At 38.4% G+C, this 26,027-nt stretch overlaps 2 protein-coding genes across 21 annotated transcripts in view; one reads left to right on the top strand and one right to left on the bottom strand.

The window, feature by feature from the left end:
* The window catches only part of LOC306875968 (E3 ubiquitin-protein ligase MYCBP2-like), a 108,966-nt gene extending 106,169 nt beyond the window's left edge, over window positions 1-2,797 (bottom strand). For all 13 annotated transcript variants that reach the window (XM_079426804.1, XM_079426809.1, XM_079426814.1 and 10 more), the window contains exon 1: window positions 1,934-2,797. In XM_079426804.1, coding sequence (XP_079282930.1) covers window positions 1,934-2,208 — 275 coding nt within the window. In that variant the 5' untranslated portion in view covers window positions 2,209-2,797. The remainder of the gene's footprint in view (window positions 1-1,933) is intronic.
* On the top strand, window positions 2,751-25,353 carry LOC306875970 (uncharacterized protein). 8 transcript variants are annotated; one of them, XM_079426824.1, is made up of 35 exons: window positions 2,782-2,968; window positions 13,391-13,495; window positions 14,910-14,995; window positions 15,212-15,257; window positions 16,132-16,179; window positions 16,265-16,376; window positions 16,531-16,593; window positions 16,688-16,765; window positions 17,525-17,560; window positions 17,778-17,822; window positions 17,914-17,979; window positions 18,136-18,216; window positions 18,421-18,474; window positions 18,568-18,597; window positions 18,688-18,759; window positions 18,845-18,916; window positions 19,433-19,486; window positions 19,586-19,615; window positions 19,727-19,789; window positions 19,913-19,966; window positions 20,545-20,574; window positions 20,685-20,747; window positions 20,871-20,924; window positions 21,369-21,398; window positions 21,507-21,569; window positions 21,664-21,717; window positions 22,582-22,611; window positions 22,697-22,768; window positions 22,857-22,928; window positions 23,144-23,200; window positions 23,283-23,342; window positions 23,426-23,494; window positions 23,579-23,687; window positions 24,079-24,181; window positions 24,263-25,353. In XM_079426824.1, the coding sequence occupies exons 5-35, from the start codon at window positions 16,140-16,142 to the stop codon at window positions 24,277-24,279; spliced, it is 1,833 nt and encodes a 610-aa protein (XP_079282950.1). In that variant the 5' UTR covers window positions 2,782-2,968; window positions 13,391-13,495; window positions 14,910-14,995; window positions 15,212-15,257; window positions 16,132-16,139; the 3' UTR covers window positions 24,280-25,353. The 8 variants fall into 8 exon arrangements, with proteins under 8 accessions (XP_079282948.1, XP_079282943.1, XP_079282947.1 ...); XM_079426819.1 differs by lacking the exon at window positions 15,212-15,257 and having other exon boundaries at window positions 2,756-2,968; XM_079426822.1 differs by lacking the exons at window positions 14,910-14,995; window positions 15,212-15,257 and having other exon boundaries at window positions 2,751-2,789.
* Window positions 25,354-26,027: the final 674 nt, after the last annotated feature.

The raw sequence follows: 26,027 nt of genomic DNA, 5'->3' as shown, positions 1-26,027 counted from the left end.
TATGCATTTTAAGGATCTTCATCACATACATTCTTCTAAACACATTTTTTTTGTTCAATTATATAACTTTTGCATAGAGAAGTCAGTAACAACATAGCATACAGCATTATTTTAGATTTATCTTAATCTCAAAGATCTTAAAAAAAAATTATTGGATTATTTTTGCTGACCTCTAGTCATTCTATGCTTATTAGTCTTGGCTCGACTTGTATGTCAATTCAATTTTGAGCCATTTTAGGTCAATTTAATAAACATTAAACGCAATTAGGCAAACCTAAAACACAATTTTAAAAATGATATTTTTAATGAGTATTTAGATTTATTATTAAATCAAATAAGAAATCAAAATCTACTAATTTGCAAAGAAGTTAAATATAATATAAGAGTAGGAGCTTGCAGTTTTTTAGTAACTGCTGCTTGTAAATGACTACCAAACCTCAAGAAAAACCACTTTCCTTGCTTCCCAGAAATTTGAATGGGAAAAAATGTAGTCACTCAGTTTTGCCTTTTTAATACAATTTGCGACCATTTTAAAAATTCTTCATGACATATGAAGAGTTCATTTGCAAAAACAGATAACTGATTTAAAAAATCATGTTTTTTCATTGTGCATTCCAGTTAATCTCAATTAAACTGCAGTTGGGTTATTTTGATTTGGGTGCAAAATAACTGAAAAAAACATATGGCTAACTAACACAATAAAAACAGGATAACAAAACAAAACAAAAAAACAGTTATCTGTTTTTGCAAAGAAACTCTTCATATATTCTTGTAAGCACATTATCACAATTTAATAAGGAAAATATAATTTTGAAAAATAATAATATAGTAAAAATAGAATTATGACGGTTGTTTCTCTCGAAGATCTTGGGGGAAAAGTGATTATTTTTATTCTCTATTTATTTATTCTCTAGTCAAGTTTTATGTGTGAAATTATTATTATTTGTAAAATTCATATAGATTAAATCAATTTGGCCAATCTAAATTTAAAATTAAAAAAAAGTCTTCTGTATTTCATTTGCTAAAGAGTTCAAAATAATCGAAGCATAGAAATGCATGTGTTCTCATTTGAACTTATTTCATTTTTTGGCAACTGTGAAACAACTTATGCATTAAGCAAAGGTCGAAGTATGAATAGGCACAGTGTACAGTGGGATCACTAATAAGAGACAGCTCTGAGGTAAAGCACATCAGTGTGTGTGTGTGTGTGTGTGTCTACAGCAGGGTGACGTCAGGCAAAACAGAACCCAGCCCTTCACCTCAACGAGACACGCCTGCTGCTTTGAATATATACGATACCACATCGTTGAATAAGTCACAGTTATGTAAATGTAATAGCTAGTTATGAATAACAATCTCCCTGAACATGCAATTCAGTGAAGGAGGCTGATCCAAACATGGACTGGGACTATAAGACTATAAACCTGACAACATTTCGTTTGTCTTTAATGTACACAAATTTGATGCGAAAGGTTTAGTATATCCTTCTTCGCATAACATATCATTGTCTATGCCCTGTATTTGAAGCCAGCTGAGTTTTATTATACACAAACAACCCATCCAGCCACGTCCTATTAGCACAACACTAACGTTACATCATGAGCTTATAAGCAGCTGCTTAACGGCTCCAGCTATTGATCTAGTCGTGCAAGATCTCACGAAACGGCATTGTTGACCGTGACAGCAGAGTGAAGGTGATTTTAAAAAGTGCATAAATAAGAATCAACACAAACTGAGCTTCTGCGTTGACCTGCATGAGATGAAACGAGTGTTTTAGCTGCGCTCGCTAAGGAAGTTAGCCGCATGCTAAGTGCTAAGTTACTGCTGTTTGGGCTCAAACGAGCTCACGTCTAACCCAATGGGTTTTGTTTACAAACACGTCCAGCAGTACGCCGGTCTGTCGTCCCACAATGAGCCGGTAAATCAGACCCACCTGCCGAGGTTGAGCCCCTGCTCTTTGTCGTTGATCGCGGTGGTGTAAATCCTCCGGTACCGCTCCGCCAGTGCTCGCCCTGAGAGAAGAAGCTGGTAGCGGCTCCGACAATCCGAGCGGGCCCCCACAACAGGACAGGAGCCCATCCCTGATCCGATCGATGCGAAATCGTTTCCAGCTCCGGGAATGACCCTGACACCCAGCCCCATGGAGTGGGATGAGGAGGACGGAATCCCGCTGCCACCGGCACCCGCTGCCGCAGCAGCACACATCATCGTTTAGGGGAACAACGCATATATTAGATTACAATGTCAGTCAACAGAGCTAAAAGTGCCAAGCATCCCCCATAAATCCGCTCCGCAAAGCCGCAAAAACGCCCGGCGAATTACATCCGAGTACGTTATCTCCAATTAAAACGACGTTTACTGTTAGCCGCTCTGCTGCGAAATACGCGTCCCTTCTTTCCTTCGCTCGGATCAAAAAACAACCGTTATTTCCTCGATTGCAGGCGATCCAGCTGCCTTTAGTGAAATCAGTCAAAAGCGCGAGCTGACGTTTGTTCCTGCTGTTTTTCTTGACCCTGTAAAGACAGCACCCCTAGTAGCGCTGCCATCTTAGCTTCATCATCCTTCCCTGTTCATGTCGCTGACTGTCAAGCATGCTGGGATACATTCCCATCCGTAGCACACGCCGGCTGTGACTCAAAACGCAGTGCGCGGCCTACCTAGCCACTATTTGGGCGCCCGAGCGACGATTCTGAACGCGCCTAGAGTGCTGTCTTGCAAGTAGACTCGCTAGATTTTGAAACGCGCCCGCTGTAGTAAAGGAGCGGCCGAGTACAACGCGTCAGATGCAGGTTTGGATGCTTCAGCTTTCGTTTCTTCTCAATTTGAATTTGAGTCACAGCCCAATCCAGAATACATTCAGGGACGGATTAACGCACGGGCCTACTGGGCACTGGACCAGAAGGGGGCCCAGCCGAAATACCGCTACTCCCAGAACGCGATTTCAACCGTGCCCCCTCAGATTTTTGAGGCAAGTGGATTTTGAATGCAGCTTCCAAAAGACAAAAAATAAAAAATAGCCGAATAATATTTTTTATATTTAATAAACGATCACACCGGTGTGATTAGATCATTCAGTGTGGATTATCGTCAACTGCTAATTCGCTCAATTTCGCTGGCTGGCACGGAGCCAGAGACAGCAGCGTTTTTCTACAGCACTGCGCATTATAACCAATCACACATGATTCTGTTGAGTTTATGAGTACAATGACCAATAAGAGGCGTCCAGATGAGTCATCGCTGAAACAGCTGTTTTGTTTAGTGCGCGCGCTTCATAAATAAATTCTGCTCTCTGCCGATTTCTCTCATCAGAAACAACTAATCCCAGAAGTGCCTATGATATAAGCAAGATATTAATTTCACAATGTAAGCAACTTCAGTGATTAATGGGAGTTTTTGAGAGTGCTTAAATTCTGGCTAAGTCAATGATAATGTTCTTTGATAATGTAAACGGAGTGTCTATTTACACTTAGTGCAAATAGCCCACCTTTTGGCAGAGACTGCAGTCAGGCCAGCCTCCACTTTGAAAAACACGGTCATTCTAGCTGCCACGTTATTTAGTGCTGCGCGCATATACTAGGCGTTGTGGTAATAGCGAGTAAAAACTCAGATCAAAGGAAAAGCGATCTCTGGCATTCATTTATTAACCCAGTTTCTCTGTCAATAATGAATAAATAAATGAATTAATGAACGAATAAATAAATACATTTTAAATAATAAAAATGTTTAAAACACGGTCTGATAAAATGGAAATGACTTGACAAATGTTGAGTAATATTAAATGTAGAATTTCCAAATAATATGAAAATAACTGATGAGAAATAACACAATAAAAGCCTTTCATCAACTTGCATATAACCATATTTATCTGTAAATTCACAAAAAGAAAACTCCCTGTTTCCACAAAAAAGTGTCACCTTTGATTAACAGTACACCACTCCGAGATGCGTCTTTTTTAGGAGCAAAACACCGCATTCATCCCTTTTCTGCAAAAACGTACATAAACGGGGTCACGTGATGTTTTGAGAGCGGCAAGACGTGTCTGACCGAGCTCCTCGCCGTATAGCTGAAACTTTTACGAAACAGTCGTCCTAATTGTTTAAAAAGTGCATAGATCTGAGGATAAAGTGATCAGGATGTCCCTCGACGCTTTTTGGTCGCAATCAGATTCGACTAGCAAACAAGCTAGAAGAAATACATGCCAGAACAAGAGCGCCATCCCCGAGCAAGATGGCGATAACCCAGGCCCAGCTACTAGTAACGAAGCTGCGTTATCAGGAGATGCAGTTAACTCTATCGTCTAAAAAGTGTCGATTGTTCTTGAAAAGAAGTTGCAGGCGATACGCGATCCAATCGCCGAGATATCAGGCAAAATAGACAATATGATCAAGAGAGTTATAGATGCCGAGCAGAGAATATCCGACCTCGAGGACAATCAAGTTAACAACTCAACGCGCCTTGGATCTATCGACTCATCCTTGCAAAAAGCACTCGAACGTTTAGAAGACCTTGAAAACAGAAGTCGGCGTCAGAATATCAGAATCGTTGGTCTCAAAGAGGGCACTGAGGGGGCGACCCGATAGCTTTTTTCGAGACTTGGATCCCGACCACATTGAACATGAACGCAAAGGGTGGACAGATCAAACTGGAAAGAGCGCACCGTACTGGACCACTGAGAAACGAAGGTGAACATTCGAGAATGAGACCTGTGATTGTCCGACTGCACAATTATAAAGACAAAAGACTGATTCTAGAAGCAGCGAGACGTTTGGGCGACCTCTGTATTGAGGGGAAAAAAGTGTCGTTTTTTCAAGATTTCTCGGCTGGCGTGCAGAAGAATAGAGCGGAGACGGCAGAGGCCCGACGAAGATTGCGGGAAGCAGGATCCCAATATGCCTTCATTTACCCTGCCACTATTAGAGTGTTTAACGCAGCCGGTAAGGACACATATCTGTCTACGACCGCGGAAGTGAACGCCTTCTTGGAATCGACTCAACAAACATCCCCTGGCAGGTACTCCTGATGTACGAAATGCGCAAGGACTATTACAGTCTGCAATTAATGCATAGGACGACTGTGATAAACATTAGTCTGTCTGGCCTGGAGCACTGTTGACACGAATAACTTTCATTTATGACACACAAGGAAAATATCTTTGTGTCACGAAATTATGAGCATGAGACTCCTACGCTGTTACCTCTCTGTTTTCTGTTTCTTTGTCTATCTTTAAGAGGATCAGCTGACGAATGTGAGAGGTACACAAATGTGGTATTTTTTGTGTTCCTATATTGTTATATCCCCCATTTGGGGTTGAGAGTTTATTGTACACCTGCTCGGTTCTGTTTTCACGCAGGTTTCTTGGTTTTGTTTTTAGTTTTTGTGTTTCAGGCGGTTGTGGTTTACCTTCTTATCCATGTATTGTTATGCTTTTCACTTTCTCTTTACAGTGTGTACACTTTAAAACAATTAATACATACACATCTAATTAGTAATATAATTATCAATGAGTAGTACTTATAACTCCAACATAAGGATACGTACTTGGAATGTAAAGGGTGTCAACAATGTTGTTAAACGGAAGAAGATCTTAAATATTTTGAAAAGGGACAAAATTAATATGGCCTTATTACAAGAAACTCATTTAAATGATCTTGAACACCAAAAATTGGGCAGAGACTGGGTTGGCCAACTTTATTATTCATATTTTTCTACCAAAAAACGTGGCGTAATAATACTGCCCCACAAAAATTTACCATTTCAATTACAAACAAGCTATTCTGATAAAGAAGGTAGAACAGTCATAATAAAGGGTCTACTGTATGGAGAGGAGGTTGTGATAGCAAATATATATGCCCCAAATATATATGACGAAGATTACTTTGCTCAGGCTTATAATAAAATAGCGTATTTAGACTGTAACAATGTAATTCTGGGGGTGATTTTAACTGTTACCTTAATCCAAATATGGATAAATCACCAGCAGTTGACATAACCCCTAAAATTGCTAATATTATTAAAACTTCATGTCAGGAGCTTGGTCTGATTGATATATGGAGATTTTTAAATCCCACTGTTAAGGCTTACACATTTTATTCCTACACCCATCAAACTGCTTCACGTATTGATTATATATTCTTCTCAAATCAGATGATAAGTTTGGCTGAGAAATCTAATATAGGCCCTATAACTCTATCAGACCATGCACCTGTAACTGTTACAATGTCCACACCTCGACCTAATTATCAGTCGTGGATATGGAAACTTAATCCCTTCCATCTAGATGGGAAATTTGTTGATTATATAAGAGAGCAGACAGAGGCATATTTTCAATGTAACGATACAAATGGAATGGACCCTAGAACAATATGGGAAGCTTATAAGGCCTTTCTGAGAGGAATGATAGTTGCCTATAATAGTAAAACAGTACATCACTCCAAAATGTCATTTGCCCAATGTCAGGACTGTCTGATTTTCTATTACAAAATAAAAGCCCTCCAAAATCTCATATATGACCAGTTTTGTCTTTGATTTTAGGCAACTCTAAAAAGGAAACTCCCTGTTTCCACAGAACAATTTCAATTCAGATTGACAATGCACTGCCCCAGGGTGTCACTCAACCAGTTTCAAGATGATCTGATGTTGCATTACAAAATTAAAGCCCTCCAAAATCTCATATATGACCAGTTTTGGCCTTGATTTTAGGTAGCTCTAAAAAGGAAACTCCCTGTTTCCACAGAACAATTTCAATTAAGATTGACAGTCAGTCCACTACCCCAGTGTGTCACTTAGCCAGTTTCCAGACGATCTGATGTTGCATTACATAATAAAAGCACTCCAAATCTCATATTCTACCCGATCTGCCTGTGATTTTGGATAGCTTTAAAAAGGAAACTTCCTGTTTCTACAGAAAAATTTCAATTCAGATTGACAGTAAACTGTCCCAGGGTGTCACTCAACCAGTTTCAAGACGATCTGATGTTGCATTACAAAATTAAAGCCCTCCAAAAACTCATATGACCAGTTTTGTCTTTGATTTTAGGTAGCTCTAAAAAGGAAACTCCCTGTTTCCACAAAACAATTTAAATTCAGATTGACAGTCCACTGTCCAGGGTGTCACTCAACCAGTTTCAAGACGATCTGATGTCACATTACATAATAAAAGCCCTCCAAATAGTATTTTGTCTGTCAATTCTGATTGGTATAAAATGAAACTCCCTGTTTCCACAGACCACTTTCACTTCGGAGTGAGAGTACACCTGGTCAGATTCACTCACGCAGTGCCAGGACTATTTTATGTCTAATTCCAAAATAAAAGCCCCGTAAAAGCTCATATTTAAGCTGCTTTGTCTACACTCTAAAAACAAATGCTGGGTTAAATACAACCCAGTGCTGGGTAATTATTGGACAGAACACATGCTTGGTTATTTTCAACCAACAACTGGGTTAAATGTTTAACCCAACCTTCTGGGCAGTAACCCAACCGCTGGGTCTAAACGGCCCAATCTCTGGATTCGTCCATATTTTACCCAGCATTTTTTAGAGTGTATCTATTTGGATTGGACAGACCACTTTCACTTCAGAAAACCAGTACAACGCCTCAGTGTCGCTCCCACAATGTCAGGATTTTCTAGTGCAATATTACAAGTTGAAGTCCTTCAAAAACTCATAAGATGTTTTGTATAACAGTTTAGATTTGTATAAAATGGAAACTCTGTTTCCCCAAACCATTTTCACTTCAGACTGATTGTACATCACCTCAGAATATCACTCGCACAATGTCAGGACTTTCTAATGATTCAGATAAGTAGAAAAGAGTACCTCCTTGTTTACAGACTACATTCACATCAGATTGATAGTACGCCTTCTCATAATATCATTTTCACTACTTTAGGACTGTGCAGATAAAACAGTGCATATAAAAGTTTTGGCGGGCTCTTATTTTGGAATTCAACATCAGACAGTCCTGAAATGGTGTAAGTGACAATGTGAGAAAGTGTGCTGTTAATATGAGGGGAAACTAGTCTGTGGAAATCAGAAGTTTCTTTTTTATACCAATCTGAAATCACAGACAAAACCAAATTTACTAGATTTTTTGGAAGGCTTTCATTTTGGAATTACACATCATATAGTCCTGAAATTGCATAAGTGACATTCTGGGGTGGTGTGCTTTTTCCTTCTGACTGAAGCAATCGTTCGTGCAGTGTGTTAAATATGGAGCCATCTGACTATATAAGCGGCCATTTCGCCATAGGAACTCAGATGTCTTCTCCTTCAGCGACGACGACGACTTCGTCTCTCACTGATCCAGGAAGTCTGCTCGCCGTTGAAACGCCTCGCAGCTGGAACCAGCAACCTCTGCTCAGCTGAATCCGCCGCCTTCTCAGTGCCATCAGCACTGCAGCAGTTTCCGGTGAAGCTCACGCATTCTTTTCTAAAAGAGCAATCGGCGTTGTTGCAAATGTCGCGCCGTTACTGCAATTCGTGCAGGTCCCCCCTGCACGCCGATGATGGCCACAGAGAGTGCGTGTCCTGTTTGGGGAAATCCCATGCAGATGCCATGCTTGCTGGATCTGATTGTTCTCACTGCGAGAACATCAGTCTCGCCTCTCTGTGCTCGCGGATAGCTTTCTTTTCAGAGAGCGACACCGCCCTTCACGCCCTCCCGTTTTCTTCCTTGCAAGGACCTGTGAGGAAAAAACAGCGGCATTTCTACCTGCTCTCTGCTATCGGCTGGAAGGCAAAGGCCGCCCACCCGTCTAAGCTGTGCAGGACCACTGCAGCACTTGCTGGACGCTCCTACACTTTGGCTGGACAGGCAGCTTCGGCGCTCCACTCTATGGCTGTCCTCCAGGTCTTTCAGGCCAAACTCCTCTCTTCCATGGACAAGTCTGAGCCTGATCCTGCGACTCTCAAGGAGCTGAGAAGTGCTATAGACCTATACACCAAGACCACCGCCCAGGCGATCGGGAGGTCCATGGCCAGCCTAGTGGTGCTCAAGCGCCACCTGTGGCTCACGCTGACAGAGATCAAGGATGCAGACAAAGTTCCCTTCCTTGATGTCCCGATTTCTCCCAGCGGCCTCTTTGGACTGGCGGTCAAAATGTTTCACTGAAGCACAGAAGTCGTCCCAAGCCATGCGACACTTCCTGCCCAAGTGCTCCAGCTCCGTAGCGGCTTCCAGTCACCCTAAGCCTATGTCGACTCCGCAGCCAGCGAAGCCTGCCGTCCCCCGCGGCTCAGCCTGCCAAGACGCAGCAGACGCGAGGGAGATTCCGTTCAGCCAGACACCACCCCTTTCCTAAGCGCCAGGGCCCCCGACCTAGGATAGCGTTGGACCCAGAGCCTCTGGCGTCTTCCTGATCTGCAGAACAGGAAGCGAAGGGGGCCAAGTCCTGCCACGGCCGGACCACCCCCCAAACAACCTCTCTGGAGCCTCTTATCACCCCGCTCAGGACCGGGTGTGGAGGGAGATGTATTTGTTGCGAATATAGGGCCCATACAAGTGCCCAAGCAACCTCTACTGTTATAGTGGGAAAAATAAAACACAAACTTTCTCAAAAAGACAGCAAACTTCCTCTTCCATGTCTCATGAGTGCCCTGTGAGTTTATCCAATCCCTCGCCACGCTGGCCGAGGCCTGGCAGGCCATCCCCGAAGTGTCAGAGTGGGTTATGGGGATAATAAAATGAGGTTATTCACTCCAATTCACTTGAAGACCTTGTAGACCACTTGGAGACTTGAGTCTCCACCTCAGTGCAAAGCGAGAATGCCCACGTTCTACGCTCAGAGGTGATGATTCTGCTGGGAAAAGGAACAATAGAAAGAGTTCCTCCAGCTCAGAGCGAGTCAGTCTTCAACAGCCATTACTTCCTCATCCCCAAGAATGATGGCGGCCTCCGGCCCATCCTCGATCTCAGACGCCTAAAGTGCGCCCTCATGAAGAGGTTGTTCAGGCTGATCACACTGAAACAGATCCTCTCGCAGATTCGGCCAGGGGACTGGTTCTTTTCTCTGGACCTGAAAGAAGCATACTTTCACGTCCAGATAGCCCCCCCATCACAGACGATTCTTGAGATTCGCCTTCAAGGGAGTTACTTATCAGTACACGGTCCTTTCCTTTGGACTGTCTCTGGCCCCCTGCACTTTTACGAAGTGCATGGACGCGTTCTTTCTCCTCTGAGACAGATGGGAGTCTGCATTCTCAACTACCTCGATGACTGGCTCATTCTGGCCCAGTCAGAGGTGGGACTTTTATCGCACAGAACCCTCCTTCTCAGCCACCTAGAGCGCCTGGGACTCAGGGTCAAGTTCGCCAAATGCAGGCCGTCTCCCAGCCAGCGAATATCGTTCCTGGGAACAGTTCTCGACTCGACTCAAATGAGAGCCATAGTCACGCCAGAACGTGCTTTGGCCATGCGAGAACTCGGGACCTCCTTCGAGATCGGTGCCACTCGCCCTCTCAAGACATTTCAAAGGATGCTGGGCCTCATGGCCGCAGCGTCGCCAGCACTACAGTTTGGTCTGCTTCGCATGTGACCTATTCAGCGCTGGCTGAAACCACAAGTTCCATCACATGCATGGCGTCACGGACGCCTGAGGTAACAGCCCCAGCCCCCTGGAAAAAACCCTCACTGGATGAAAAAGGGCATGGCCATGGGAATGGTTTGCAGGAGAAAGGTTGTCACAGCAGATGCCTCCAACACAGGTTGGGGGCGCTGTGCGAAGGCAAACCGACTTTCGACCATTGGTGAACCTTGGGTGTCAGAGCTGACTCAGCTGCTCATAGCAGCCCCGTGGCCCATTCCTCTGAGACAGGACCTCCTGTCTCAAGCGAACAGGACAATTTGGCACCCTCGGCCCAATCTGTGGGCCCTGCACCTTTGACCGCTCGACGGGAGCCCGAGAGCTTCTCAGAGAGCGTGCTAAATACTATTTCTGAGGCTAAAGCACCATCTACAATACGCCTCTATGCCCTTAAATGGTTTGTGTTGTCCACGTGGTGCCTAGACCGTGGTGAAAACCCATCTACCTCTGACTTATCGGTGGTTCTGTCCTTCCTGCAAGAATTGCTGGATAAAGGACGTTCCCCGTCCACACTCAAGGTCTACATAGCAGTTATAGCAGCCTCACATGCCCCTATAGCAGGCCAGGCAGGAACACTTCGGTTGTCCGCTTCTTGAGTGGTGCCAAGAGGCTGAATCCACCTCGGCCCCTCACAGTCCCTACATGGGACTTGCCCATGGTGTTGAGGGCCCCTTTGAGCCGCTACAGTCCACTACCCTTCGGTCACTGTCGTTAAAGACTGCTCTGCTCTTAGCACTAGCGTCGGTCAAGCGAGTAGGAGACCTGCAGGCGCTCTCCATTAGCCCTGCCTGCCTGGAATTTGGGACTAACGACTGCAAGGTCGTCCTGAAACCAAGGCAAGGTTATGTGCCCAAAGTGCTTTCCACTCCATTCAGAGCTCAGGTCATCACACTCTCCGCGCTTCCTCCCTCTGATGAGGACTGAGAGTTATCCTTGCTCTGCCCGGTCAGAGGCCTGAGAATCTACTTTGAGCATTTCCCCTTTAGGAAGTCTGAACAACTCTTTGTTAGCTTCGGTAACCGCGCCAGAGGGCATCCGGTTACGAAGCAGAGGCTCTCCAGATGGATAGTGGATGCCGTTATGCTAGCGTACTTGTCCTTGGGCCTACAATGCCCCATCGGAGTACGAGCCCATTCCACAAGAGGTATCGCCCCCATCATGGGCATGGTCTAGTGGTGTGTCTATTACAGAGATCTGTGCGGCGGCCGGCTGGGCCTCGCCGTCCACATTTTGCTAGGTTTTATAACCTGGACATACTGGCCTTACAGGCCAGGGTCCTCTCTGCTTAATGGCACATTTTTTACATGGGAACTAATTTATGTTTTATTTGTTTGTTTGTTTTTTATGTATAATTCAAGTGGTCACCAAAACTGCTTTGTTACCAAAATTGTTTTATTACCAATATTCTTCAAAATATTGTCTTTTATGTGCCGCGGAATAAAGAAAGTGACCCAGTTCAGGTTTGGAACAACAATAAGGATGAATAAAAGATGGCAGAATTATCCTAGCAGAAATAATAATATAATGTATAGTTGGTCAGAGATGAATTTAAAAATAAACCCCTTCATGTTGAATCATTTGCTCACACCTAAACCTTAGTCTTGTTGTCAGAATGTGTTACCATGGATTATGTTACGGCATGTTTTCTGGTATAGGATTACCACACCAGTCCAGTGACCTTTATTTTGCCTTACCTTGGAGAGGTAAATTAAAAATATAGGGATTAAAAATCACCACAAACGCTCAATCAAGCAATCAATAAATGAATGATAACCTACAAATCTATATATCGGGGGTATGTGTCCCCTTATGAAAAAGAAGTGCACTTAATTTTATTGAATGTGCACGTGTAATATACTTCAAATCTTAAAAGTATATATTTAAAAGAAAAAGTATATTATTTCTATAAGTACTATTTTTGAAAGTTTGCTGAAGGGTCACATGGGTCCCCCTCACTATCTAGGGTGGTTATGGCCCTGGTTAAAACATAGGGTTGACTTGCAACCCATATTCTTTGTATCTGCAACATTTCACTTTGATATAAATTCTGTATACCTTCAACAATCTCTTCTCAGATGTAATATTTCTCTTCACTGGTAAAAAATATCATTGCCAATTGTCTTGGTGGGAGCAGTCACCTCACCTCTGTGGAGAGAGCTTTAATTAAACCTTGCAAACTTCAGATTTCATGTCATCTTTGAACAACAGTGAAACTTTTGAAATAAAAATATTAATGCATACCTCACTGTTGAAACATGGTAATGCAGAAGGGACATACATTTAAGTGGATATTCCTATATTATTGTTCATGCAACCTTTGCCTTTAAAATATAATCATAAATAATCTAGTAGACAATCCACCCACAGTGCACTATTGAAAATAACTGTTCCGATTTGAAATATTTCACACTTACATATGTGTTTCTAACAGCACAATATGCACAGGTATCCAAAAAATTAAAACAATGTTTAATGCAGCGAGAAATTCTTCATTTTAAAATGTCACTGCAGTAAGTTCATGAAGGCAAATAAGACATGAACTTTTTAATTTCTTGCCCCATCTAGTGGTGAGAAACGTCTGTCAAAACAACAAGGGGACAAAACCTTACAAGAGAACTTGGTAAAAGAACAGAACAGAGTAAATGTGGCACAAAAAGGATAAAAGCACTACAATATTTGAGAAATTTAATGAATATCTGATGATATATATGACTCACTTTGTCAAACCTCTCAAACAAAATCTAAATCACGACTATGATTTACTGTTAATAAATTATGTGTATTTAATCCAGTTATTCATTTGTAAATAGAAGAGCTGTCCAATCGTGCTCCTGGAGGGCCACTTTCCAGCCGTGATTAAACACACCTGAACCAGCTAATCAAGGTCTACCGGATCACTAGAAACTTCCAGAAAGGTACAAGTGAAACGTATTTCAAGTTTACCTTCATAAAGAATAACAAAGCTTGTGGTTTTCAAAGGCAGTTTATTTAAAGATGCCAATTCACCTAATATAGACCTAATTAATCTCTTTATCTGTCACAAAACAGCCATGTCTGCTACGTTCTCATAAACACAAGAGTTTGTTATGACTTTTAGGCTAAACTGAATCAAGATCAATCATATGCATCACATTTAAGACTGATTCAGAAGATATGAATTTCTTTTAATTGTGCTTCCTTGTCTGTCTTAACTGCTCCCACTGAAAGAATAATGCGCTTGAGTATGCATCCATTCATCTACACTTTATTTTGCAATAGATTTCACACATGGAACTGAGTAAAATCCTAACTTATAATGTTAAATAATTAAATTAATGAATTGATGTGCCCTCTACAGTCCTCATTCATTATGTGCAAGTATTTGTGTTATGTTGTGTAGAAACCCGCCTACTCGCATGCCTGCACGCCATTGGTCGAACTACTTTTCAGTCATTACCTTCAGCATGTATGAAAACAATAGGAAAACAAAGCCAAAATCTGGGCACTCACTCCAAACCTTGTATTTGCAAACATTAATATTTGCATTCAAATTTTAAAGCATGTTTGGTGTAACATAAGAAGCAGCTTCTTCGAATGTCACCAAGTTTGATTGTCTTTTGTATATTACACACTTAAAAACTATTTAGAAAGGGTGTGATTAACATGAACCGCAGTGTCACACCCCACAGACATACTCTTCATATTTTCTGTCAGACATGGCCTACTATAGCTTACCTTGCATTTTACGTTACCGTCCCACATTAAAGCACAAACCTAACAAGCCACATGCTTCTGCAACAGCACCCCTCTTCATTTTAGAACAACCAAAAAATATTTTCCGGCTCGGAGGGTTTCATCTTCTGAGGTTCAGAGTTGTATCATTATATAATATCATATCGCCAAGCCTTCACCAGGTTTTACTTTATTTACTTCGCTATTATAAAGAAACAAGTAATTATTTGAATGAAACATTAAGTTTTAATTCCAGTATGTGCTTGATTCTGAACTACAAAAATTGCTGGCAAAATATTATAAGCAATAAACAATCAGAATTACGGACATTTGAACTTGTAAACCTTGAGAGCAACACCCCAAACAGTTTTATCTTGTATCATTTCGGTGGCGGTTGTTATGGCGGCTTTCATATAGTTTCCTAAGACAGACAATTGGCTGCTGATGTCCTGCCATTCATTACTTAGCGCTTTTCATCAGCTGGAGGGAAAGACCTCATGAAGACACACCCCTACTGTAAACAACATTGACATAGCTGTTCTGACAGTTCAGGTTCAGTTGCTCTGGTGTGTGTCATATGAAGCCACACCTTTCACCGGTCTTGCCTTTCCTACCCAGGGCAAATATGTAAGAGGGGAAGAGCAGTAAACTGTATGTTATTCTCACTTAACCTCTATCCTGTCCCGAGCACCTGAAATACAGAGGTATGACTGTTATAGACTTTTATCTGTATGTGTGTCTATGATTTCTGTTCTAATTATATGTCAGTCATTTTCATGGTTAATATTTTTAGTCTTTTTGTTTGTAAAATCAAAGGGTTTTTTGGTTAGCGATCAATTCTAAAGCCTGTTCATTTAAATGTATTCTCTTGTGAAATGGATGTATTGTATGACTGTAATTAAACATTGTTTCGTATTTAGTAGTTACACAGTGCAGTCTTACTAAAGAACAGTTTACAGTGTCAAGGTGAGATTGAAGGACATGACATTTACTGTAGTTTTTTGAAAATAAAATTAGAATAGCGCTTCTATTCATCAAAAATGGTTTTTCCAGTTATTTTTTATAACAACGATTTGCCAAACGTTGTGAATTCCCACAGAGATTATTCTGATTTGTAATTGTTTTTTATAAATGGGTAGTTAATGCATAACGTGTATGTGGACTTTTAAATAAACTAGAAGATTGCATGTTAAAATTTAAGATATATATTTATATGATGCATTAATATCATGCAAATGTAAATAAATAGTTTCTAAAAAATATAAAACATGTATTACAGTATATTAAAATGTGTAGTCTCTCTAAAAGTTCGTCAGAGAAGCTTTATGCATAATAATTAAAAAAGACTTAGTAAAATATTGTTTCAAATTGTTTTAGATGGAGTTTAGCAGGTCAGCTTCCTACACGTATTTAGTGTAAGCTACACAAGTGTGAAGATCGGCAAAAACTTTTTTTTTTTTTATCAACGTTTTAATCTATGCTACAAGAAATCCAGCAAAACCTCCCATGTTTCTAAGTGATGTTCAGTACATCTGACGTTTATTTCCAAGCATGAGAATGTTGCTATGGTTTCAGTGGAAGGTGTTTGAACAGGGTGTGTCGGTACAGGGATCAGGACAAACTAGTTTTGGGTGTATTCAGGAAGGTAATCATCAAACACTACTAGGAATACAATGTGTTAACCGTGATTTGTGAAATTATGCATTTAATGCACTGGATGCTGCATTGACACACTCATAATCTTATCTAGTGGCACCATCTTCTGGATGGTAGCCTTGCTGGAAGTGACTGCACTGTATCTACTGTAAATGTAATAATGTGTATCAATTCCATTTTACAGCATAAACCATGTCTTTCACTCCAAAGCCATACAGTAAAACCCAAACAGGTGAGAAAAATGCATTGCTTTCATAATACATCATCCATAATCAAGTGATTTTATTTACCTATGATTTTTTTTTTATTGAAAACAGTTACAACTTCAAGCACTAGAGCCACTAAAACAGTGGATGACGGCAAAAAGAAATCCCTGCTGAAGGACAATAGCTGGATTAAGACAAATGTGAACGAGGAAGAACAAGTCGAGTAAGTATTCAACACATTTATCAATTAACAGCAAACCAGACAGACATGACTTGTTTAACATCACGCCTCTGTAATATTTATGTCAGTGGGATTTATGTGTGTCTGACTGACTAAACAACTGACAAGCTGAATTTAGTTTTCCTTCTCTCAACAGACGTGATTCGAACTTCGGCAAAAGTCTTCTGAGTCGTTACAAGTCCAACGAAAACCTTGTCAAGTGGGTAGTCTCGTTAAAACACTTTTGTGTGTAGATCAACATGTAGCTATTAAAAAGTGTAATATGAGTTTCTTATGCTCTTTTTTTCATGAAGCCCTCAAGATAAAACGAGCAAAACCGAGAGCAAAACCAGCACTTCATCAGGTACCTCTGTCCAAGCTCTCAGTAAAAGGTAAAACACTGTTGAAGACACCCTTGAGACTTTCTCAGATCAAACATCTTACCAAATTTGCAGCAGATTACACAGTACAAAACAATACTCACTCGTATGGAAGCCCATTTCTGCCACATAAGAAAAAAACAATTTTGTTAAATCAAAATTATGGCCTAAAAATTGTAATTATAAGATTTAAAAAAAAGAAATTATGAGATGCTACAATTATACATTATAAGATATGTAATGAGGTAAAAATCAAGATTGAGATACCAAGTCATAATTATGAGATATAAAGTCAGAATGATGACTATGTTGAATTATGTTATAATTGACATAAAATGTTGAAATTATGACATAAGTCAAAATCAGTCGATAATTAGTCGAAAACTTCGATGCTAAGGTGAAATTGAAATTGTCAGTTATAAAAAATGTTGAAATGATGACATAAGTCAAAAAGAGATCAAAAGTAATAGTTATGACAAACTCATAATATGACAATTTCTACTTTTTAACTTATAATTATGACTTTGTATGTAATGTATTTCATAATTATGATTTTGGCTCCCACAATTTCTGCTTTTTTGTCTCCTAAATTATGACTTGGTATCTCATAATTTCATAATATTGAAATTTCATGTCAAACTGGTGACTTTTATGTCATCATTATGATTTACTGAAGCAAGATTTCTGATGTAGAGGGAAATGGGTTCTTTGGAGAAAGTTTATGTAATAAAATCAAATCAAATGATCTGACTGATTGTTTTCACTGTGTAGATTCGGTGGCAGCCAGGACAAACTGAATGAAACCAGGTAAAATATGAACACTCTTTTCTAGCACTGAAAAATGAGTATTATACAGCACAATAATACTTAATCTGTTGAAGAACGTAAACTTACATTTACAATAGGATTACTCACCAATGTTTGCTGTATATAAAACCTGTTTGTAAGAGTGTTCAGAGGCCAAAAATGGTAGGAATTTAAAACATTTTAAGAGCTCAATTATCTTCCCAACCCAACCCTACAGAACCACAGGAACTAAAACAACAGTGAAAACGGAGCCAAGGAAAAGGTAACGCCTCTTAGACACACCTGCTTAAATGACCGATTGACTGAATGAATGACGACTAGATTCTTACAAACCTGAATGATTGCTCTTTCAGCTCTACTTCTACAACAACAATCAAAGATGGTACAAAGATAACCGAGACAACTGTGACCACTACCAAGTAAGATGCTGAAAGGACATCATATCAATGTCAAATCTGTCATAACTATTTCACACTATAATCATCTTTGCTTGCAATCGCGGAACATGTTATGAATGTCAAGGTCAGTTCATACAGGCAGTTTAACTATTCTAAACTCTGTTGTCTTTTATATAGGCAGGATGTGGTGAAATCATCTACCAAGTCTGAAACACTCACCGTTAAAGACCTGACAGATTTAAACACCAAGAGTTCTGGGTAAATCAACTCAATATGCATTCATTTATTTGAATCAAAATGAATGTAAAATGTGTTTGATTGTAGATGATAACTCATAGATATACTGTTCAATGTGTTGGTTTGATATGTTGTCATCTGTGTTATCTAATTCAATGGTATTAATATTCATTTGTGTCTTAAATGTGCAAATTTAATCACTGCACATGCTATCTGTTCCTAAAGTGGTTACAAGACTGAGGTTATTACTGTCAAATCATCAAAGGACACTGTTGATGGGTGAGTGAGTGTTATATAAAATGTGAAGTTAATCTAATAATTCTTGGATTTTTGGAGTGTATTAAAATTAAACCTATGATTATTTTTTTTTAGACCAACCTCACCTGTCAAGACCACCACAAGGTACAGTAACTCGCCTAGCCTTGTTTAGATTGCTGACTAAACTGAGCAAATGTGGCTGCTCTCTTAACCTCTTAACATGTTCAATTCTAGCATCAAAACCTACACCAAAGAGGATGTTTCACCAACTAAAACAGCATCATATTCTGTCCAATCCACAAAGAGGTGAGAATCTGACAGATAATTAGAAGTAAATGCTTTTCAGTGATCATAAAACAAAGAACATCACTGACTGAATGCTTTTCTTCAGCACTGAGGATCAACTGTTTGATACCCTAATACCAACATCAATCAAATCAGCCAACACTAAACCTAACAGCAGGTATGTGGTATTTGCATATTTATAAACTAGTGCTGTCAAACGATTAATCGCGATTAATCGCATCCAAAATAAAAGTGTTTGTTTACATAATATATGTGTGTGTACTGTGTATATTTATTATGTGTATATATAAATACACACACTTACAGTATATATTTGGAAAATATTTACATGTGTATATATTCATATAATTTATATTATGTATTTAATATAAAAACATAACATTTTTCTTAAATATATACATGCATGTGTGTGTATTTATACATACATAAATATACACAGTACACACATATATTATGTAAACAAAAACGTATTTTGGATGTAATTAATCGCGATTAATCGTTTGACAACACTACTATAAACTAAACTAACATCTTAAAATCCACAAAACGTTAAGAAAGATTCTTTGCTTCACAATATCAACCTCCGCATGCTATAAGATTCTAGTTCCACAACTGATAGTAAAAATCTAGTATTTATTGTAGAAAATAATGAACTTGTTTTGTGTCTCTAAAGTGGCGTTAAGACTGAAGTGGTTACTGTGAAGACATCAAAGGACATCAGTGATGTGTGAGTTTCATAGAACAGTGTTTCTCAGTGTTTTTTTGTGTTTGTTTGTTTTAATGGTGTATGTATATTAACACTGAACCTGTAATTCTGTTTGTCTAGACCAACTTTGCCTGCCAAGACCACTACAAGGTAACCACAGCCTTGCTGACTAACCAGAAAGAATACAGCTGCAGATTGTTGACTAACCTGAAAAAAATGTGGTTCTACCTTTTATTAACCTCTAACCTATTTCATTTACAGCATCAAGTCCTACACCAAGGAGGATGTTTCACCAACTAAAACCACATCCTACAGCACAAAGAGGTGGACACTTAAGAGATTGTCCACATCACAATTCTTATTGCAAAATATAATGCCATGCAATGAAATGAACTTGCATTTAGAGACCGAATCGTTGCTCACTGCACTTGTTTTGTGTCTCTAAAGTGACTACAAGACTGAAGTGGTTACTGTGAAGTCTTCAAAGGACATCAGTGATGTGTGAGTGTCATAGATCAGTGCTTCTCAACCCAAGGGTCACGACCTACAAATGACTTGCATGTCTGACATCTATTCTGATTGTTCACGCATAACGGGGAAAAAATTATGCCGCTAAAAATGCAGCAAACCATATAATCATGCATTGATAGAATAGGTAAATAAATCAGCTATGTCTTTTGTCAAAATCCTCAGTTGTTTTATAAATGTTACAAATGAATCCCTTGTGAAAAACAAATAAAAAAAATACTATAAAAAAGACAAATGCAAACATATATCCATGCACGAATAAAATTGCAAAAACCTATTCCCATATATTTTTTGTTTACATGTAGAAATCAGTTTTCCTATTCAGCTCATTTAACGTTAATAACTTTTTCATATTGTGGTAATTTTAAGGACATTTCTGTGTGCTTTCGAACAATAAACTATTGGGATACCTTGTCATGTCTCTGCTTAAAGTGCAATGAAAAATCTGTGTAATCTGATATGATCTCATAATTCAGATACCATTTTTTTGTGTTTGTTTGTTTGAATGGTGTATGTATATTAACACTGAACCTGTAATTCTGTTTGTCTAGACCAACTTTGCCTGCCAAGACCACTACAAGGTAACCACAGCCTTGCTGACTAACCAGAAAGAATACAGCTGCAGATTGTTGACTAACCTGAAAAAATATGGTTATACCTTTTATTAACCTCTAACCTATTTCATTTACAGCATCAAGTCCTACACCAAGGAGGATGTTTCACCAACTAAAACCACATCCTACAGCACAAAGAGGTGGACACTTAAGAGATTGTCCACATCACAATTCATATTGCAAAATATAATGCCATGCAATGAAATTAACCTGTATTTAGAGACCGAATCGTTGCTCACTGCACTTGTTTTGTGTCTCTAAAGTGACTACAAGACTGAAGTGGTAACTGTGAAGTCTTCAAAGGACATCAGTGATGTGTGAGTGTCATAGATCAGTGCTTCTCAAACCAAGGGTCACGACCTATGACTTGCATGTCTGTTTTGACAGTCACAGACAGCAGGGGAAAATGCTAAATAGCAATATTCCAGGCAACTTACCATATATGCATGCATAAATTGAATAGATGCAACTTTTAAAGTTATGCCATACATTTTGTTGATTATATTTAGTAAACAAAAACATTTGTTTTATTCAGCTTATGTAATGTTAATTTTTTTTTTTATGTTGTTGGGCCAATACAGTTCATGTTAATGAATTTCAGTATTTTGTTTTAAGGACATTTCTGTGTGCTTTCAAACTAACTATTTTGGTATTCTGCATTGTGAAAGCTTGATGTGCATTTAAAATATGTGTAAAGTGATATGATTTCATAATCTGTTTGTGTGCATATATTAACAATGAACATAATTCTTTTTGTCTAGACAAACTTCACCTGTCAAGACCACTACAAGGTACAGTAACCACAGCCTTGAATAACCATAAAAAAACACAGCTGTAGATGGCTGACTAACCTGGAAAAAATGCAGGTACTAATGCCTTTTAATCTATTTCATTTACAGCATCAAGTCCTACACCAAGAATGATGTTTCACCAATTGAAACAACATCCTACAGCACAAAGAGGTGAACAATTCTAGATTTTATTGAAAAAAAAGAAACCCCCTCTGTATTTAGAGACTGAATTATTGCTCACTGCACTTGTTTTGTGTCTCTAAAGTGACTACAACACTGAAGTGGTTACTGTGAAGTCTTCAAAGGACATCAGTGATGTGTGAGTGTCATAGATCAGTGCTTCTCAACCCAAGGGTCACGACCTACAAATGACTTCCATGTCTGACATCTATTCTGATTGTTCACGCATAACAGGGAAAAAATTATGCAGCTAAAATGCAGCAAACCGTATAATCATGCATTGATAGAATAGATAAATAAATGAGCTATGTCTTTTATCAAACATCTGAGGATTTTGACAAATGAATCCCTTGTGAAAAACTATACTTTAGCATTTTTACTTTTAAAAGAACATACTTGATTGTGAACTGAATGTAATGTTTTCAGACACTTAATTGCATGTTAATTGCAATTAAATTAAATTGTATTATAGTTTGCATTTAAATTAAATGCAATGAGTTGAACTTGACCCACTTACAGAGGACTAAAGTACATATTTAAATGTAGTTTCATCATTATAATGAAAGTACAGACTTTATTTATACTAAACTAAAACATGTCTTTTTTATGTATACTTAATTTCTATTGAAACGTGTATGTCATGTATTCAGATACATTTGTAATTAGGAAACTGTGTTTTTTTCCCTTTAAAATATATCAACTTTAAAAGTTATATTTAATTTAAAAAAACTACAGTTAATTATAATCACATATTTTACATGCATGCTAGTCAACACATTAAAATAAGTGCACTTTAAAACAAGACAAAACATTATTAAAACATAATAATTAAAATATTTTTTATTATATAATGATGATATTTTTGTCCTAAACCACTGTAGTAAAATCTATCCTACACAAAATCTCTTAATACGGTTGCTGATGTTTTAGCTATATTACGTTTCTATATTTTTGTTGTATTTTGAGTGTATTGACCTAAAACCTATTTTTTTTTTTTTTCTAGACCAACTTCACCTGTCAAGACCACTACAAGGTACAGTAACCACAGCTTACAATTTGCTGACTAGCCTGAAATAATAAGGCTGCTATTATTAACCTCTTAACATGTTAAATTCTAGCATCAAAACCTACAGCAAGGAGGATGTTTCGCCAACTAAAACAACATCATATTCTGTTCGATCCACAAAGAGGTAAGAACCTGACAAATATTTCCAAGTAGTTCCACACCCGTCAAATGCTTTTCAGATAAAGAACATCACTGACTATGCTTTTCTTCAGCACTGAGGATCAGCTGTTTGATACTCTCATACCTGCGTCAATCAAGTCAGCCAACACAAAAACTGACAGCAGGTATGTGACATTTACATATTTATAAGGTGTGAACCCATTTGTGGTGAGTTTGACATTTGCTTCGGCCTTAAAGTAGTTTAACCAGTCTTACTACTGACAGGCTAAACTCACAAAAGCAGGTGCACATTCATACTTAAAGCTCACGACTTTCCATTAGAGCTTCACTCTCACTGCAGCAGTGTTTATTCTATCATGGCCTTTTATCGTTCCTACAGTCGCGAGGATGTATCCGTCTCCCAATCCATCAGAACCGTGTATTCAACAAATGAGAGGTAGGACGGTGTTTCTTATTCTCAAGCATCTTTATCTTTATCTTTACACTTATTTATCTTTTTTTTTTTTAAATGCATATAGAGATGAGTGGAGTACAGTCACAAGTCCTTCTTACACCAGGACATCATACACCGAGAGCAGGTTCAGTATCCACATCGACATATTCAGATATCCAAGAATTACATTTGACCAGGTTTGTATACGTACTGTCATATTGTCTACAGGCCTGCTGATTACCTCTCTGACACACTCACATCAAAAACCACCACGACTGTGTACACATCACCGGAAAGGTATGGAAGCAGAAAGAATGAATATTTAATTATGCTTGATGTGATATTTAGCGCACACGTGAAATGCGTATCACTTTGTTGCAGGGTAGTAAGTGGGAAGGACATTTGCACAGTCTGCCATAAAAACATGTACACGGATGAAAAGATTGTCCTGGATGACATGAATATCAACTGTCACGCAAGTTGTTTCAAGGTTAGTTCATTTTAAGCGCTTTACAAATGTGTAGTATTTTTTTTTATTAAATCAGTATTTATGAAAATGACATGAGTGCAGTATAAATCTTGTAATTAAGCTTTTTGGTGGTGTTATTAATGTATTATAATTAGTGCTGTCAAATAATTAATCACATCCACAATAAAAGTTTTTGTTTGCATAATATATGTGTGTTCTGTATAAATATATAAATACATGTATTTACATGTCTATATTTATATTCATATCATTTATATTATAAATAAATATATAAAACTTCTGAAATATATACATGTATGTATTTATATATACATAATAAATATATGTATACATAAATAATAAATAATTATAATAATATATTATTCATTATTATTTCATTTTTTATTTTTAGTGTGGGGTGTGTAATGTTTCTCTGGGACACCTGAAGGCAGGGGACAGTTTGTGGGTGTACCGTCGTGCCATTCACTGTGAACGCTGCTTTGGTGTCACTAAGGGTAAGACTCGCTCTACTCTATTTTTCAATATTCTGAATGATATAATGCGTTTACCAAATAAACAAAATGTTTGTTTTACAGGCAAATGGCTCCGCTGAAACCACATTTAGCAATAATGAAGTGAAGTTATGAGAGAGACGGCAAATATACTTGCCTATTCCAAAACTTTCCCATGGCTTTGATTTGGACTCAGCCCATTTGAAGTGCATAAAACAGTTTATGGTGGTGGACTTCTGTCTGATAATAGACTTTGGGGTTTATTAATTGCATTGATTGCTATTCACCCCAATGATGTGACAAGGCTCTTATCTAATTACCAAAATAATAAGAATATTTTTAAAGAAGAATGTTTTTCCTAATACATGATGATAAATATTTTTTTGAGTTGTACTATTGTTGTATTATTAAAGCATACATGTATATAATGAGAAAATATCATATTTCTCCTGAGTTTTCATCTGATTGTCTTTTATTGTTCAGATCTGGTTAAACATCATTCCAGAGATAAGTTATGCAGTACCTTTCACTACTGTAGCTATAAATTGAATATGCTTGTGTTTCAGAAATATGTTGTGATCAAGCTCAAACACTTCAACTGGTATCTTATGACAGGATTCCTAAGAGGATGCAAATAAAGAGCTAAAGTTAGCCATTGCAGATAGTTTTTTTTTTTTTTTTTTTTACATGAGTGGGTCAACTTGATGTTTACTTTGATATTATTTGACCTTTTAAAATGTTGATTTTATTTGGATTTCTGTCATTTTATCAAAAGGGAGACAAACCAACTAAACTTCATCACAGAATTCTTTAAATCAGTTACTTGTTAATTGTGCCGTTGATTTCCCTCAACAACAACAAAAAAAGCAATTCTTGGAAGATGATGAAGACTAACAGAATCGAAGTTGACATTGAGGAGACAGGAAAATATTCACAAGTTACCAATTAAAACTATTTGAAATATTTCAATTAGATAATGGAAAATTGAAGAAACACCTGAAATATTTCTTAATAAATTATCCATTTTTCAGCAGAAAAGTTCAATCCAAAACAAACACACACACACAAAAGTTTATTTTCTCTGATAAATTGCTTGAAATGTTACACAAGTAACATTGAATTTAACATGAAATTCTGAAATGTAAAACATACTCCGTTTAAACTGTGATATTATGAAAAAAAAACTAATTAAGTATCTTAAGCTCACCAGGGATATTTATTTGATCAAAATACAATAAAAACAGTAATATTGTGAAATATTATTGCAATTTCTATTTTCTATATTAATCTATTTTAATATGTAATGTATTTCTGTGATGCAAAGCTGGATTTTCAGCATCATTACTCCAGTTTCGCATGATCCTTCAGAAATCAAGGATGTTGAAAACTCTTTTTTTGTGGGTTCTTTGAAGAATAGAAAGTTCAAAAGAACAGCATGTATATGAAATATAAATATTTTGTAACACTGTAAATGTCCTACCGTCTGTCAGAACCCTCTCGGGCACAAGGAGCGCGGAGACAAGGAGATTCCAATTAGTAATCTTTATTGAGATCCACATACAGACGAGGAGCTTGGGGAGAGACGAACATTAATGACGTTCAGAGTCTGAACTTCAGACCGGACACAGAGGCAGGGAAACACAGGGCTTATATACATGGGGAAATCAACGAGGAACAGGTGAGGACTAATCAAACGGGGCTCGGGACTAATTAGCTAATGATCACAGGAACGAGGAAGGTCAAATAGAGACACGAGAGGAGGGGAAAACAAGACACAGGACTGACATAACGCCCCCCTCCGGAAGGCGTGTCCTCACGCCCTATTCCATCTAATGGGGAGGGGGGGGTG

The sequence above is a fragment of the Barbus barbus genome (genome assembly GCF_936440315.1).
Source record: "Barbus barbus genome assembly, chromosome: 10".
NCBI lineage: Eukaryota > Metazoa > Chordata > Actinopteri > Cypriniformes > Cyprinidae > Barbus > Barbus barbus.
The sequence above is the reverse complement of the archived record's forward strand: the minus strand, read 5'-3'. Positions and strand labels throughout refer to the sequence as shown.

Bases quoted from the DNA above. Each gene is read 5' to 3' on its own strand.
- LOC306875970 (XM_079426822.1), top strand. From the start codon at position 16,140: ATGTCTTTCACTCCAAAGCCATACAGTAAAACCCAAACAG. The intron at 16,180-16,264 runs GTGAGAAAAATG...TATTGAAAACAG, and splicing joins ATACAGTAAAACCCAAACAG to TTACAACTTCAAGCACTAGA. The intron at 17,980-18,135 runs GTAAGATGCTGA...TCTTTTATATAG, and splicing joins ACAACTGTGACCACTACCAA to GCAGGATGTGGTGAAATCAT.